Consider the following 15,362-nt stretch of genomic DNA (forward strand, 5'->3'; position numbering starts at 1 on the left):
CACCGCTGACACTACCCCCTTCTCCAGTCCCCTTGTCGTCAGCATCTCCTCCAGCAATGTGGAGGCCGGTTCCTCCGGGAAGCTCTGTATCTCCTTCCGAGCAAAATCTCGTACCTCATGTATCGAAACATTTCTCCCTGCACCAGCCCATATTTCACTTCCAGCTCCCTCAATCCTGCAAACCGACCCCTAAGAAACAAATCTTTTAGCGTCTTAATCCCCTTCTCTTCCCATTTCCGAAAACTTCCTTCCCACCTCCCTGGCTCAAATCTGTGGTTCCCCCGAATCGGCAATCCCCCCCTATCCCTGCCCCGCTCCAAGAACACCATCCTCATCCTCGAGGTCCCATGTGCCCATACAAACCCTATAATGTTCCTGTTAACCCGCCTGAAAAAGGCCTTCGTGATAAGGATGGGGAGGCACTGAAACAGGAACAGAAATCTTGGAAGCACCATCATCTTGACTGACTGCACCCTACCCGCCAGAGACAGCGGCAACATGTCCCACCTCTTAAACTCCTCCTCCATTTGCTCCACCAGCCTCGTGAGGTTAAGCTTATGCAAGGCCCCCCAGCTCCTGGCCACCTGCACCCCCAAGTACCTGAAGCTCCTCTCCGCCCTTTACAATGGGAGCCTACCAACCCCCCCTCCTGGTCCCCCGGGTGTACCACAAACAGCTCGCTCTTCCCAAAGTTGAGCTTGTACCCCGAAAAATCCCCAAATTCCCGGAGTATCCTCATCACCTCCGGCATTCCCCCCACCGGGTCCGCCACATACAACAATAGGTCATCCGCATAGAGCGACACTCGGTGCTCCTCCCCACCCCGCACCAGCCCCCTCCAGTTCCTCGACTCCCTCAGTGCCATAGCCAGGGGTTCAATTGCCAGCGCAAAAGGTAGGGGGGACAAGGGACACCCCTGCCTCGTCCCTCTGTGTAACCGAAAATACTCCGACCTCCTCCTATTCGTGGCCACGCTCGCCATCGGGGCCTCATAACAGCCTCACCCAACTGACAAACCCCTCCCCAAACCCAAACCTTTCCAGCACCTCCCACAAGTACCCCCACTCAACCCCATCAAAGGCCTTCTCCGCGTCCAGTGCCACCACTATCTCCGACTCCCCTTCTACCGCCGGCATCATTATAACATTCAAGAGCCTCCGTATGTTAGTGTTTAGCTGCCTCCCCCTCACAAACCCAGTTTGATCCTCGTAGATAACCTGTGGCACACAGCCCTCTATTCTCGTGGCTAAGATCTTTGCCAACAGCTTGCCGTCCACATTCAAGAGTGAGATCAGCCTGTATGACCCACACTGCTGGGGATCCTTGTCCCGCTTAAGAATCAGGGAGATCAGCGCCCGAGACATCGTCGGGGGCAAAGCCCCCCCCCCCCCCTCGTTAAAGGTCCTAACCAACAGGGGGCCCAACAGGTCTGCATACATCTTATAAAATTCAACCGGGAACCCATCCGGCCCAGCGCCTTCCCCGACTGCATGTTCCCTATCCCTTTAACCAGCTCCTCAAGCTCAACTGGCGCCCCCAGCCCCTCCACCTGTCCCTCCTCCACCCTCGGGAATCTCAGCCGATCAAAAAGCGCCCCATCTCCCCCTCCTCACCGGGGGTTCGGACCGATACAGTTTCTCGTAGAAGTCCCTGAAGACCCCATTGATGTCTACCCCCCTTCGCACCACATTTCCTCCCCGATCCTTAACTCCACCAATCTCCCTAGCCGCATCCCGCTTACAGAGCTGGTGTGCCAGCATCCTGCTCGCCTTCTCCCCATATTCATACACCGCACCCTGTGCCTTCCTCCACTGAGCTTCCGCCTTTCTGGTGGCCAACAAGTCAAACTCAGCCTGAAGGCTGCGCCGCTCCCGCAACAATCCCTCCTCCGGGGCCTCCGCATATCTCCTGTCCACCCTCACCATCTCTCCCACTCTCTCCGCTCCCTTCTCTCCCGGTACGCTCGAATGGAGATCAACCCCCCCCCCCCCCCGGAACCACCGCCTTCAGCGCCTCCCAGACCGTCCCCACTTGGACCTCCCCATTGTCGTTGGCCTCCAGATACATCTTCGGACCCGCCCGCCCACCTCCTCATCCGCCAGCAGCGCCACCTCCAAGCGCCAAAGCGGGCACTGGTCCCTCTCCTCCCCCAGCTCGATGTCCACCCAGTGCGGGGCGTGGTCAGAAATGGCTATCGCCGAATATTCAGCATCTTCCACACTCGCAATCAGCGCCCTACTCAGAATGAAAAAATCAATCCGGGAGTAAGCCTTATGCACATGGGAGAAGTATGAAAATTCCCTGGCCCTCGCAAACCTCCATGGGTCCACCCCTCCCATCTAGTCCATAAACTCCCTCAACACCTTAGCTGCCGCAGGCCTCCTACCCGTCCTGGAACTGGATTGATCCAGTGGCGGATCCAGCACCGTGTTGAAATCCCCCTCCATTATCAGGCCTCCCACCTCCATATCTGGAATCCGGGCCAACATGCGCCGCATGAAACCTGCATCGTCCCAATTCGGGGCGTATATATTGACCAGCACCACCCGCTCCCCTTGCAGCTTGCCACTCACCATTACATACCTCCCGCCACTGTCTGCCACCACATTCGATGCCTCGAACGACAACCTCTTCCCCACCAGGATCGCCACCCTCCGATTTTTTGCATCCCGCCCCAAATGAAACACCTGGCCTACCCATCCCTTCCTCAATCGAACCTGATCCGCCACCTTCAGGTGCGTCTCCTGAAGCATGGCCACATCCGCCTTCAGCCCCTTCCGGGGGGGGGGGGGGGGGGAGAAGAGAAGTTTACATTAGAGTAGGGGGAGTCAATAAGGTTCGGACCTGTACGAGAGGTGAATGGCTTTTGCACTATGTGTATGGTTTCAGGTATATTGTTTATTTTGTTGCTATCACTGTACCAAAAATACTTCAATAAAATGTTTATTAAAATAAAAATCAGCGGATGGAAATCAAGGCTACAGACTCCGTGGCTTCACGTGGCTTCTCGATGGAAAAAACGGCGGAGGCTGCTCCAGTGACTGTTGCCGCAGTTAGCTTTTATGGAGCAGATCCGTAGCAGTTTTAATATCCAAGAGAGAAGGAATTTGCATTTTTTTTTTCTCAGGTCCACAAGGTTTATTCTAGATTAGACGTTTTTCTGATGGGTAGGTCTTTCCTCCCATGGATGTGGAAGGCGGAGTCAGGGGCTTTGGCTATTTCTGACAATAACCCAAATTTTGTAGATTTGGTTCTGGAGTCGGGCCCCACTCAACGCCCACCGTTGAGTTTGGATGCAGCTCTGTTAGCGGACAAGGGGTTCAGTGGATGCATGTCTACTGTGATTGAGGAATATCCCTTAAAGCAATTAGAGGGGAGATAATCCCCGATAAGGCGATTCCACATAGGGCTACAAGGACGGAGCAGCAGAGGCTGGTGGAAGCTATCCTAGAGGTAGATCACCGATACGTGTGTGATCCTACCCCGGAGTTGCTCGCGAGCAGGAAGATGTTGCAGACGGAGTTTGAACTGTTGCCTACAGCAGTGTGTTTCAAACTCTTCTCCACCCACCCACCCCCTCCCAGGACCTACTTTTACCAATCAGCCAACCTTCTAGACATACGACGGTCATAATTTGCAAGCCACCATTTTTGCTTAGCTTTAATGTGGCAGATCCTCACGATTTTACTTGCTTTGTCATTCAGTCACTTTCCGCTAAGGATTTAAGTTCTCACTGCATCAAGAGATTTGTCCTCAAACACGCCAAAGGCCGTGGAAATTTTTGAGGGTTTTAAACTTCAATTTGCTAATAGTTCCCTGCATACGTGGACTTTATATCCTGATTTGTATTGGCACAATTAATGAAGCCATACCTCAAGTAATCATCTTTATACTGCTTTGTTCCTGATCTCAAGTTTCTTTATGAGTTGTTCACCAGAGACCCCGGAGCTCACAACAGCACTGCTTTGTCCTGCCGTAGGCTCTCCTGAGTAGCTCTCTCCATCAGATTTAGTTCAGAAATCTTGGCGTGCTAGTGTCCCTGGCCCTCTCTTCCTCGTTATAAACGTATCCATCTTCAATTCAGTCCTGTGCTTGCTTGCTAGTAGCTCAAAATGGAAGAACCTCTCTCGCGCCCAGAGCACATGGCGTCAGTGTACCTGCATGACCTGCTCTCTGCGCCGCTTCGAGTGGGAGGACTCAATCAATGTGTTTTTAAAAATCTGTTGGATGTGGGGGTGTTGTTACCTTTGTGTCATGCCAGGTCTAACTTCCGCGTGGCAGATCCTGTCAATGCAGTGAATGGGGTGAAGTCGGAGGGGGAACAGGGACCTATTTTGAATAAGTGCGGGGGTCCCAGGTTCAATTTTCGCTTGGGTCACTGTCTGTGTGGAGTTTGCATGTTGTCCCAGAGTGTTTCCTCTGGGTATTTCATTTTCCTCCCACAGGTCCCGAAAGACATTCTGAACTTTCCCTCAGTGTACCCGAACAGGTGCCAGAGTGTGGCGACTGGGGATTTTCACAGTAACTTCATTGCAGTGTTCATGTAAGCCTACTTGTGATAATAATAAAGATTGTTACAAAAAGCCCTTCACAGGGTAAACTGCACTCCTGTGCAAGGCTCAGCCTGATCCAGTTTAAGGTGGTAGATAAAGCTCACTTAACGGAGGCTAGGACGAGTGGTTTCTTTCCGGCTGTAGAAAATAAGCGTGAGCTGTGTTCTTGGGTGCCAACTAATCGCAGCCATATGTTCCAGTTATGTCCCAAGGTAGTAAGCTTATGGATCACCTTCTTTTACACCATGTCAGCGATTCTTGACATCTGAAGTAATGTCCTTTGGTGGCTATTTTAGGGGCATCGGAGTCACCAGGGCTGCAGAGAGGGGTGTTTTTGTCTCGTTAATAACTCAGGGCAGAGTTCTATTGGGATGGAGGTCCTCTATTCCATCCAGTGCCTCGGTGTGGCTGTCTGACCTAATGGAATTTCTGCATCTGGAGATGGTCAAGTACACGGTCAGGGGGTGGGTCGAGTAGTACGTCCTGCAATGGTAACTTATTATGGTGGTGGGGGAGAAAAAGGCGGCTTTGTTCTTTTAGATGGGTTTTGGCTATATTGTATCATCCATCTTTTGTGTTGTTTGGTATGAATGCAAAATCTTTAATAAAATATATGTATATATTTTAAAGACATAAAATACGATATATACACCAATTTCCTACTTTTGTTTTGCTGAAAAGATTTACACATCTGACTTCCCTCTTGTCTTCGAGTCACTGTTACCATTCCAAAGTCAGCGAAAGGCACTAAGGTAATTTTACGAGTTGGCTGGATGGTGTTGTTTCGGTTGGGAGGTGTGGGTCACCATCTTCTTGTGGAGGGACCTTTGAACCATCTGGTAAGTAGTTCAGGTTGTCTTCAGTCAACCAGGGAGTCAATTCAGTCCTATAAAGATTGTCAGTTGATGGATACCATTACAGGATAGCACAGCAATGGTTAGCACTGTTGCTTTACAGCGTCAGCATCCCAGGTTCGATTTTCAGCTTGGGTCAGCCTCTGTGCTGAGTCTGCACATTCTCTCCGTGTCTGCGTGGGTTTCCTCCAGGTGCTCCGGTTTTGACCGGCAAGTCCAGAAAAACGTGCTTGTTAGGTGAATTGGACATTCTGTATTCTGTGTGCACCCGAGCAGGCGCCGTAGCGTGGCGACTAGGGAATTTTCACAGTAACTTCATTGCAGAGTTAATGTAAGCCTTGTTGTGACACTAAAGATTATTACATCAGTATCATTGTCAGCTTTGGATAGTTTCTGCTCAATTGTCTTTCAAAATGGAGAGATGCGCGTGCTGATAATATCACTGTAGTAATCCAGAGCACCAAGCTAATGCTTTGGGGTCACGGGTTCAAATCCCACCATGGCAGCTAGAGGAATTCAAAACGGCCAGGAACCGATAACAAAAATGTGGCCGCACTGCGCACACGTGCCCGATCATCAGTGTGCATGCGCAAGACTATGCGCTTGCGCAGTGCGGCCACATTTCTTTTATACAGTAGTCCCCCTTTATAACGCGGGTGTTGGGGTCCAAGACAGCCACCCGCGTTGCAACCGAGCCGCGGATATACACGATGGGGGTTTTAAATTTATTTAAAAATCTATGCTAGCGCTTCCCATTGAGAGTCTACGGGGGGGCGGGGGGAAAGAGGTCAGACCCCCGTAGACTCACACTGGGAAGCGCCAGCATAGATTTTTAAATAAATTTAAAACCCCCATCGTGGATCTAATTAAAACAGTGTCAATTTCAGCGGCCGGCTCACTTTGATCCGGAGAGGGAAGCTGCTCTCTCACTGAAACAATCAGCCGGCCGCTGAAATTGACACTGCCTGCTGCTCTCCCCCTCCAATCCAACTTTTAAGTTTTAATGTTTCTGATTGGAGGGAGAGAGCAGCCGGCAGTGTCAGTTTCAGCGGCCAGCTCACTTTGAACCGGAGAGGGAAGCTGCTCTCTCACTGAAGGAATCAGCCGGCCGCTGAAATTGACACTGCCGGCTGCTCTCTCCCTCCAATCAGAAACATTAAAACTTAAAAGTTGGATTGGAGGGAGAGCGCAGCCGGCAGTGTCAATTTCAGCGGCCGGCTGATTGTTTCAGTGAGAGAGCAGCTTCCCTCTCCGGATCAAAGTGAGCTGGCCGCTGAAATTGACACTGCCCGCTGCTCTCTCCCTCCAATCAGAAACATTAAAACTTAAAAGTTGGATTGGAGGGAGAGAGCAGCCGGCAGTGTCAATTTCAGCGGCCGGCTGATTGTTTCAGTGAGAGAGCAGCTTCCCTCTCCGGATCAAAGTGAGCCGGCCGCTGAAATTGACACAACTGACAGTTGGGGTCCATAAGCCCCCCCGCGGTATATCGCGAACCGCGGTATTGCGGAGCGCGGTATAACGGGGGACTACACACAGCAAACTGTTTCGACTTGCTCCCACGCTCTGGACAAGCCATGTCCCCATCTACTTCTTTGCAATACTACAGAACTAACAACTTCTCCCTGTTTGCCACTTTATCAGTAGATTGACACCAACAGAATGCCATGCGCCATCACTAAACTATTAATGGCCTCATAAAACCCACATGGTTCATTATTCCCCCAAGTCCAAAACATCCCCAAAAGCCAGCACCACTGCTGTGACATTCAACACTTCCCTGCACCCCACAACTGTCCCCCCCTCCCCCCAACCAGCTCCCATTCTCATCTGTTGACCTCACTCCTGCACCCTCACCTCCCATTACCACCAATTTGTCCCTAGCTGGGTGGAATTAACCACCATCTTCCCACCCTGTATATCCTGAATATTCCTTTTCATTTTGACTTCCTAGGTGCATTAACATGAGACTCAACCATAATTTTTAAAATTATGGAGCATCTCTGTTATCAATTGTTAATAAAGTGTGGTTACAGATTCATGCAATCATGATTCACTCACTTATGGACACATTTACTTTTAAAAAGTACTCACCAATTTTGTGTGGTGACGTCAAAAGCACTGATTCTCCATTTAGAAATCCATCTCCAGCACCATCCATGTCATCAGAGTTAGAAGCTCCTATGTCATATTGAAAAGCTCGTTTCTGTACTCCCTCATCTACAACTTCAAATTTCTGATCTTGAAGAGAGGTTACATTGCAAATCATTAAATCCAAATCCGTTCCCCCAGAACATTGCGCTGGTGCTTCATTTATGACTGGCTTTGAACTAGCATCTAATGTGGTGACACAAGTTATTTGTATCTCAGAGTCTGGTTCAGTACTTATACCCTGATTTAATGCTTCTCCTCCATTTGCTCGCAAAGTATTACCTCTCCTGGAATCTGAAAGCATTTCTGGTTGCAAAGGGTGACATTCATTCAAATCAACTTCCTTTATTCCTGTTCTGCTTTCCCAATTTAAATTGTTATCCTCCAAATTTGGAGGACAAAATAAACCCTGATTATCTACGTACTGCACTGCAATATTATGGAAACCAACTTTTTGGTTGTCCAAGTCAGGTGAAAAATCCATGGTTGGTTCATTGAATCCATTTCTTTTAGTACATCTTCCAGATGTGGCAATGGTGGTAACTTTTCCTGGCTCAGCGTTTCCTTCTTCCTCATCGTCAATTATAATGGGCTCCACTGGAGATACAGAATCTTTTCCTAATGGTGGCAATGATATATTCATTTCATTTCCTATAGATTCTGGATTTTGAAACACTGCAAGTGAGGCAATGGTTCTATCTACTCTGGTGGTTGCAGGACAATTTGCAGAAAAGGAAGGTTCAACAAAAACAACATCATCGTCATCCTCCTCATTCTGGGAACCGGTTAAATTGCCTTCTGCAGGCTTCCAACAGGAGTTATCAGAGTTAGTTTCAAGATGATTGCTCAAATTTTGTGAGCCAAAAGTTGCAGCTGCATTTGAGATTGCAGTGGACATATTGAGATCATCATGTATTCCTCCGCCAACTCCCAAGTATTTTTGTTGTTCAATGCATTGGTCTTCTGGTGCTGAGCTCATACCTATAGCTTCATTACTTCCAACATTCATGGCTCAAATATCAGCTGTATTAAAAAAAAAGAAAGAATTACTTGTATTATCGTAAATATTAAAGGTTAAGCAATAGCTTGATTCAAAAACTTAAATGACTGGACTCGCAACCCAGTCATGTCTCCCTAGTCCGGAAAAGTGAAATTTTGTTTGCGAATGAAGAAGTTTGTATTTCTATTGAGCCACGTTATCAGGCAAAAGTTAACGTATCTATACATCACAAATTGTGAAACAATAGAGTATGTATTTTTTTCTTATAAGCACTAAAAAGTAGCTTATACATTTACACATATTCCAAAATATTGAATGTTACTTTTTCTGAACAAAATTCCCAAGGATGCAATGGTAAAAAATAAATTTTAATACCATGTTATTGGAATGGTAATGCACATAATAAATGTGTGGCACTGCAGACTGGGACAGTGCAAAATGTACAGCAAAATTTTGATTGCTACGCATAAATAGAGGCAATAACTAGAAGAGAAATAAGTGTGTGTTTCGGCTATAGGAAATTGTTGCATTTCTCGTCGAAACAAACCAAGCCCGATATCAGTTTAATTGCACAGCGAATAAAACATTAGAACAAGCCAAAAGCAAAGGGTGTTAGGTGGAGGGAGGTGTGAATGAACAGTGGTATTTCTCTCAATTACAGTAATCGAACCAATAATCTAGAGAAAATATTTCCTCTTGAATTAGACAAACATTTTGGAAAAGAAACATTAGGTGGGAAGGGACTGCATGTTTACAGATGTAAACTTCTTCGAAATGTCTTTTCCCACCAGAATAACGAATAAATACTGCATGTTAGGTCAGCAGGCCCTCCACTAGAAAGGCGGAGGCACAGTGGAGGAAGACACAAGGGGCAGTGTACGAACATGGTGAAAAGGCGAGTAGGATGCTGGCTCATCAGCTCTGCAAGCGGGATGCGGCTAAGGAAATTGCTGGAGTGAGAGACAAGAGTGGGAATGTGGTGCGGAAGGGAGTAGAGGTGAATGAGGTCTTCAAGGACTTTTACAGGGAACTGTACCGTTCGGAGCCAACGGGGGAGAGGAGGGGAATGGAGAGGTTCCTCGACGGGCTTTCTTTCCCGAAGCTGCAGGAGGAGCAGGTGGAGGGGGTGGGTGCGCCGATTGAGCTGGAGGAGCTAGTTAAGGGGATCGGGCAGATGCAGTCAGGGAAGGCACTGGGGCCGGATGGGTTCCCGGTGGAATTTTATAAAAAGTTTGTGGACCTAGTGGGCCCCTTGGTGCGGACACTTAATGAAGCGTGGGAAGGGGGAACTTTGCCCCCGACGATGTCGCGGGCGCTGATCTCGTTAATTTTAAGAGGGACAAGGACCCCCAGCAGTGTGGTTCATACAGGCCCATATCTCTCCTCAACATAGATGCCACGGTGCTGGCAAAAATCCTGGCCACCAGGATAGAGGACTGTCTGCCAGGGGTTGTACACGAGGACCAGACAGGTTTTGTGAAGGGAAGGCAGCTGAACACGAATGTGCGGAGATTGTTGAATGTCATCATGATGCCGGCGATTGAGGGGGAGGCAGAGATAGTGGTGGCACTGGATGCGGAGAAGGCCTTCGATAAAGTGGAGTGGGGGTACTTATGGGAGGTGTTGGGGAGGTTTGGATTTGGTGAAGGGTTCATTAGATAGGTACGGCTGCTATAAGAGGTCCCGATGGTGTGCGTTGTCACGAATGGGAGGAGGTCGGAGTACTTCCGGCTTTACCGAGGGACCAGGCAGGGTTGCCCCCTGTCCCCCTTGTTGTTTGCATTGGCAATCAAGCCGCTGGCGATGGCGTTTAGGGATTCAGAGAGGTGGAGAGGTTTGGTGCGAGGTGGGGAGGAACATAGGGTGTCGTTGATTGCCGATGACCTGTTACTGTATGTGGCGGACCCGGTGGGAGGGATGCCGGGGGTGATGGAGCTGCTAGCTGAGTTTGGGACCTTTTCAGGTTATAAACTAAATTTAGGCAAGAGTGAGGTGTTTGTGGTGCACCCTGGAGACCAGGAGGAAGGAATTGGTAGGCTCCCGCTTAGGCGGGCAGGGGAGAGCTTTAGGTACCTGGGGGTGCAGGTGGCCAGGGACTGGGGGACTCTTCACAAGCATAATTTCACCAGACTTGTAGATCAGATGGAGGAGTTCAAGAGGTGGGACATGCTGCTATTGTCGTTGGCGGGGAGGGTGCAGTCCGTCAAAATGACGGTGCTTCCAAGGTTCTTGTTCCTCTTTCAGTGCCTGCCCATCTTTATCCCCAGGGCCTTCTTTAGGAGAGTGATTAGCAGTATTTTGAGCTTTGTGTGGGCACATGGGACTCCGAGAGTGAAGAGGGTGTTCCTGGAGCTAGGGAGGGGTGGAGGCGGGCTGGCGCTGCCCAACCTTCTGGGGTACTATTGGGCGGCCAATGTGTCAATGGTGTGTAAATGGGTGATGGAGGGGGGAGGGGCGGCGTGGAAAAGAATGGAGATGGCGTCATGTAGAGGTACGAGCCTGAGGGCCATGGTAACGGTGCCGCTCTCCCCTAAGAGGTTTACCACGAGCCCGGTGGCGGCGACCCTAAGAACCTGGGGACAGTGGAGACGGCATTGGGGGGAAACAGGGGGCTCGATGGAGGCTCCATTGGGTGGCAATCATCGGTTCATCCCAGGGAACAGGGATGGGGGATTTAGGGGGTGGCAAAGGGTGGGCATCAGTAAATTGAGGGACCTGTTTATTGGCGGGAGGTTTGCGGGCCTGGGGGAACTGGAAGATAAATTTGGACTTCTCCAAGGGAACATGTTCAGATACTTGCAGGTAAAGGCGCTTGCTAGGCGACAGGTACCCTCTGCCCTCGCGGGGGACGATGGACAGAGTGCTTTCGGGGGTGTGGGTCGGAGAGGGGAAGGTGTCTGACATCTATAAGGTAATGCAGGAGGTGGAGGAGTCGAAGGCTAAATGGGAGGAGGAACTCGGGGAGCATATAGAGGACGGAACTTGGGCAGATGCCTTGGGGAGAGTCAACTTACTCCTCATGTGAGAGTCTTAGTCTCATCCAATTTAAGGTGCTGCACCGGGCCCACATGTCCGGGACTAGGACGAGTAGGTTCTTTGGGGGTGAGGACAGGTGCACCAGATGTTCGGGGAGTCCAGCGAACCACGCCCATATGTTCTGGGCATGCCCAGCACTGGAAGAATTCTGGAAGGGGGTGGCGGGGACGGCGTAGAGGGTGGTTGGATCCAGGGTCAACCAGGGTGGGGACTCGCGATTTTTGGAGTTGCGGTAGAGCCGGGAGTGCAGGAGGCGAAAGAGGCCGGTGTCCTGGCCTTTGCGTCCCTAGTAGCCCGACGAAGGATCTTGCTGCAGTGGAAGGATGCGAGGCCCCCAAGTGTGGAGACCTGGATCAGTGACATAGCAGGATTTATAAAATTGGAAAGGGTCAAATTTGCCCTGAGAGGATCAATACAAGTGTTCTATAAACGATGGCAGCCTTTTCTGGACTTCCTGGCTCAAAGGTAGGTATATTGGTCAATAGCAGCAGCAACCCGGGGAGTGGGGGTGGGGGGGTTGTAAGGAGGGGGGGGGGGGGGGGGGGGGGGGGGGTGTTCCTTATTGTAGTTTCTATTATGTAACTTAATATTGTGTTAATTTGCCTTGTGGTAAAAATGCTGTGTTGTTCATGGAGGTGGGGCGAATGTTTATGATTGCTAATATTATTATTATTTTTGGTATTTTATTATGGTTCGTTGTTGTTGTATAAATTCAAAATTTTTCAATAAAAATTATTTTTTTTAAAAAAAAGGTCAGCAGGCCCTGACCACTTTATTCACAAAGTCAAGAAACGTGAAATATGAGAGTCTAAAGGTTTGCAATGGGCTGTTCTTGGATTTGCAGCCTCATTGGTGGATGAAGTCTAGATCAAAGCACCAAATATGTTGGTTAGTACTTATCATCCAAGATGGCACCAGAGTGAGGCGACTTTTTGCAAGCTGTGCCCAGCATACCCTCTAATTCTATCTTTTACTCTCGTTATATGCTTCTAAAACTTCATTCTAAATGTTTTAAACTCAGACTTTTGAATGGACCTACCTCGTATTAAGTTGATCTTTTCTCTACACCTTGCTATAACTGTAACATTATATTCTGCAGTTGCTCCCTCCTTCCCCATGTACTGTTTTGTACAACATGCAAGAAACAATACTTTTCACTGTATACTAACATATGTGACAATAATAAATCAAATCAAATAATGGTAAAAATAATCGAGACTTTTTAATCTCCATGGCACAGACTTGTGACCAAAGATAATAAAAAAGTTTATTAGTTTACGCATATTGGTTTTAGTTTAAACAGGAAACTTTTTAAATGACAATTAACTTTAACATCTGTTACAATAGACTTTTAACCACAAGATGAATACTCAGGAGCCACTTTGCCTCTCGAGTTGGTTTTGTCAATCAATGGTATTGTGGCTGATCTAGGAGTAAACCCCAGGTACCCACCTTTACCCTATATTCCGAAATTAAAAATAAATGTTGCAATCTCAGATTTAAAATAGAAATTGACCCAGTTTCTAATTCCATTTGTGGAAGATAGTTCCAAACTTCTATCACCATTTCCCTGTAGAATGTCTCCTGACTGCACACCCCTAAGACCCAGCTAAAATTGTATGAAGGTATCCCCAAGTTCAAAACTCCTCACAAAACAAAAATAGTCACTCCCAGGAACCTCTTTACAGTTTCCCTTAATACCTTGAAAATATCTATCAAATACATCTGAGGATACAAAGGGAAATAAGGATAGAAAGTGCAGAGGCACTGGCCGTAATCTTCCCTCGATACAGGGTAGTGTCAGAGGACTGGAGAATTGTAAATGTTGTATTTTTGTTCAAAAATGGATACAAGAATACACCCAGCAACTACAGGTCAGTCAGTTTAACCTGGCTGGCAGGAAAGCTTTTAGAATCAAAAGTCCAGGATATTAAGTCACTTGGGGCAAATTTGGATTAATTCAAGAAACCCAACACAGGTTTGTTACGGCCAAATGGTTTTCAACAAACTTACTTCAGTTTTTGTTGGAGATGGTAAGAGAGGGATAATGAGGATAATTGGTTAATGGATAAGGACTTTCAAGAGGCATTTGATGAAGGGCCATGTAACAAGTTTTCTGCAAATTTGAAGCCAATTAAATAAAAGGGACAATGGCACCACAGATTTGAAGTTGGTTCAGAGACGGGAAACAGTAGTGATGAATGGTTGTTTTTCATATTGGAGGAAGATATATAGTGGGTTTCCCAGAGATCAGCATTAGGACCATTGCTTTGGTGTGTTGGGCATAAAATCAAGATTTGCATGACGCTTAGCAATATTGCGAACAGTGAGGAGGATAAGACAGACTTCAAGAGGATGTCAAAGTGGAATGGGCGAATATGTGACAGATGAATTTTAATGTAGAAGTGTGAAGTGAGGGCAGTATGATGGCACTGCTGCCTCACGGCACCGAGGTCCTGGCCCTGGGTCACTGTACGTGTGGAGTTTGCACATTCTCCCCATGTTCACTTGAGTTTGGCCCCCACAACCCAAAGATGTGCAGGGTAGGTGGATTGGCCTCCCTAAATTGCTCCTTAATTGGAAGAAATGAATTGGTGAAACTAAAATTATAAAAAAAAGAAGTGTGAAGTGATACATTTTTGGTAGGGGTGGGGGAAGAATACAAAATAAAGGCAACAATTTAAAAGTGAGCCCAGAGCAGAGAGGCCTGCGGTTAATACAGGTAGTGCATCATCTGTTGAAGGTGGCAGGATGAGTTGAGAAATTTGTAAATAAACCAGATGGGATCCTGAGTTCTATAGAGACATAGAATGCAAAAGCAAGGAAGGATGTTATGGGGAACTTTTCTAAAACATTAGTTTGGCTTCAACTGGAATAGTGTGTCCAATTCTCGGCACCACGCTTTAGGAAGGATGTGAAGGCTTTAGGGAAGATGCAGAAAATTATTTTAGCAGTGTATATATGCTGACCCTGAAGTACTTTACCATAATGTGAAAGTAAACATCTCCTGAGGCTCACAACCGGCTATTAGATTATTTAATACACAGGAATGTGTTTTAGACAAGAAATGTATAAGAATTCTACCAATAAAATAGGGCAAGGGTATGGAAGTTCACTGAAATGAGCCTTATGTTGTATTGGAGATAGTGTTCATATGTACATCAGTTTTGTCACCATAGGTCAATTATTTTAAATAATATTTAATTAAGATTCCATGTACAAAATGTTTAATTCTATAAAGGAGCTTCAGCCTGAACAAGGGGAATTTGCTATAGGCAGTAAGATAAATTCTGCTGTAGAGCTAATTAAGACATGAGCAGAATTTTTCCAGCCCTTCTTCTCAATGTCCTATTTGAAGAATGATTGCTCCAAATCACACTGGTGAGGGACATCTCGCAGTCTGCACTGTTAATAAGACTTTTCCCTGCACTCACAGGACAAAAAGGTTTGGAACGGACAAGTTGCTGGAAATAAGCACTCGTAACAATGCAGGGAAGCAGCAGATTTATCTGGGATCTTGGTGAATGTCACAACAACTCTCCTTAACTTGATTTATGGATTGGGAAAAAGCAGATATGAAAATAGATTGGATTTAGAGGGGGAAAAGACAAAATCCTGAACAAGGCGGCATCATCTAAGTTGGGCCGTGTGAGGAGTGAAATCAAAAAGCATTTATTAAGATAAAGAGCATGCTTCTTTTTCAAAGACATTCGCTTGGGATGTGATCCTCACTGGTCACAAGACCAGTATTCATTGTACTTGAGGTGGTGG

At 47.5% G+C, this 15,362-nt stretch overlaps 1 protein-coding gene across 1 annotated transcript in view; it reads right to left on the reverse strand.

Moving 5' to 3' along the window:
• The window catches only part of zmym2 (zinc finger, MYM-type 2), a 180,209-nt gene that overhangs the window by 150,197 nt on the left and 14,650 nt on the right, over window positions 1-15,362 (reverse strand). The window contains 1 exon segment of the mRNA XM_038817980.1: window positions 7,499-8,578. Coding sequence (XP_038673908.1) covers window positions 7,499-8,564 — 1,066 coding nt within the window. The 5' untranslated portion in view covers window positions 8,565-8,578.

The sequence above is a fragment of the Scyliorhinus canicula genome, chromosome 14 (assembly GCF_902713615.1).
Source record: "Scyliorhinus canicula chromosome 14, sScyCan1.1, whole genome shotgun sequence".
Lineage (NCBI taxonomy): Eukaryota > Metazoa > Chordata > Chondrichthyes > Carcharhiniformes > Scyliorhinidae > Scyliorhinus > Scyliorhinus canicula.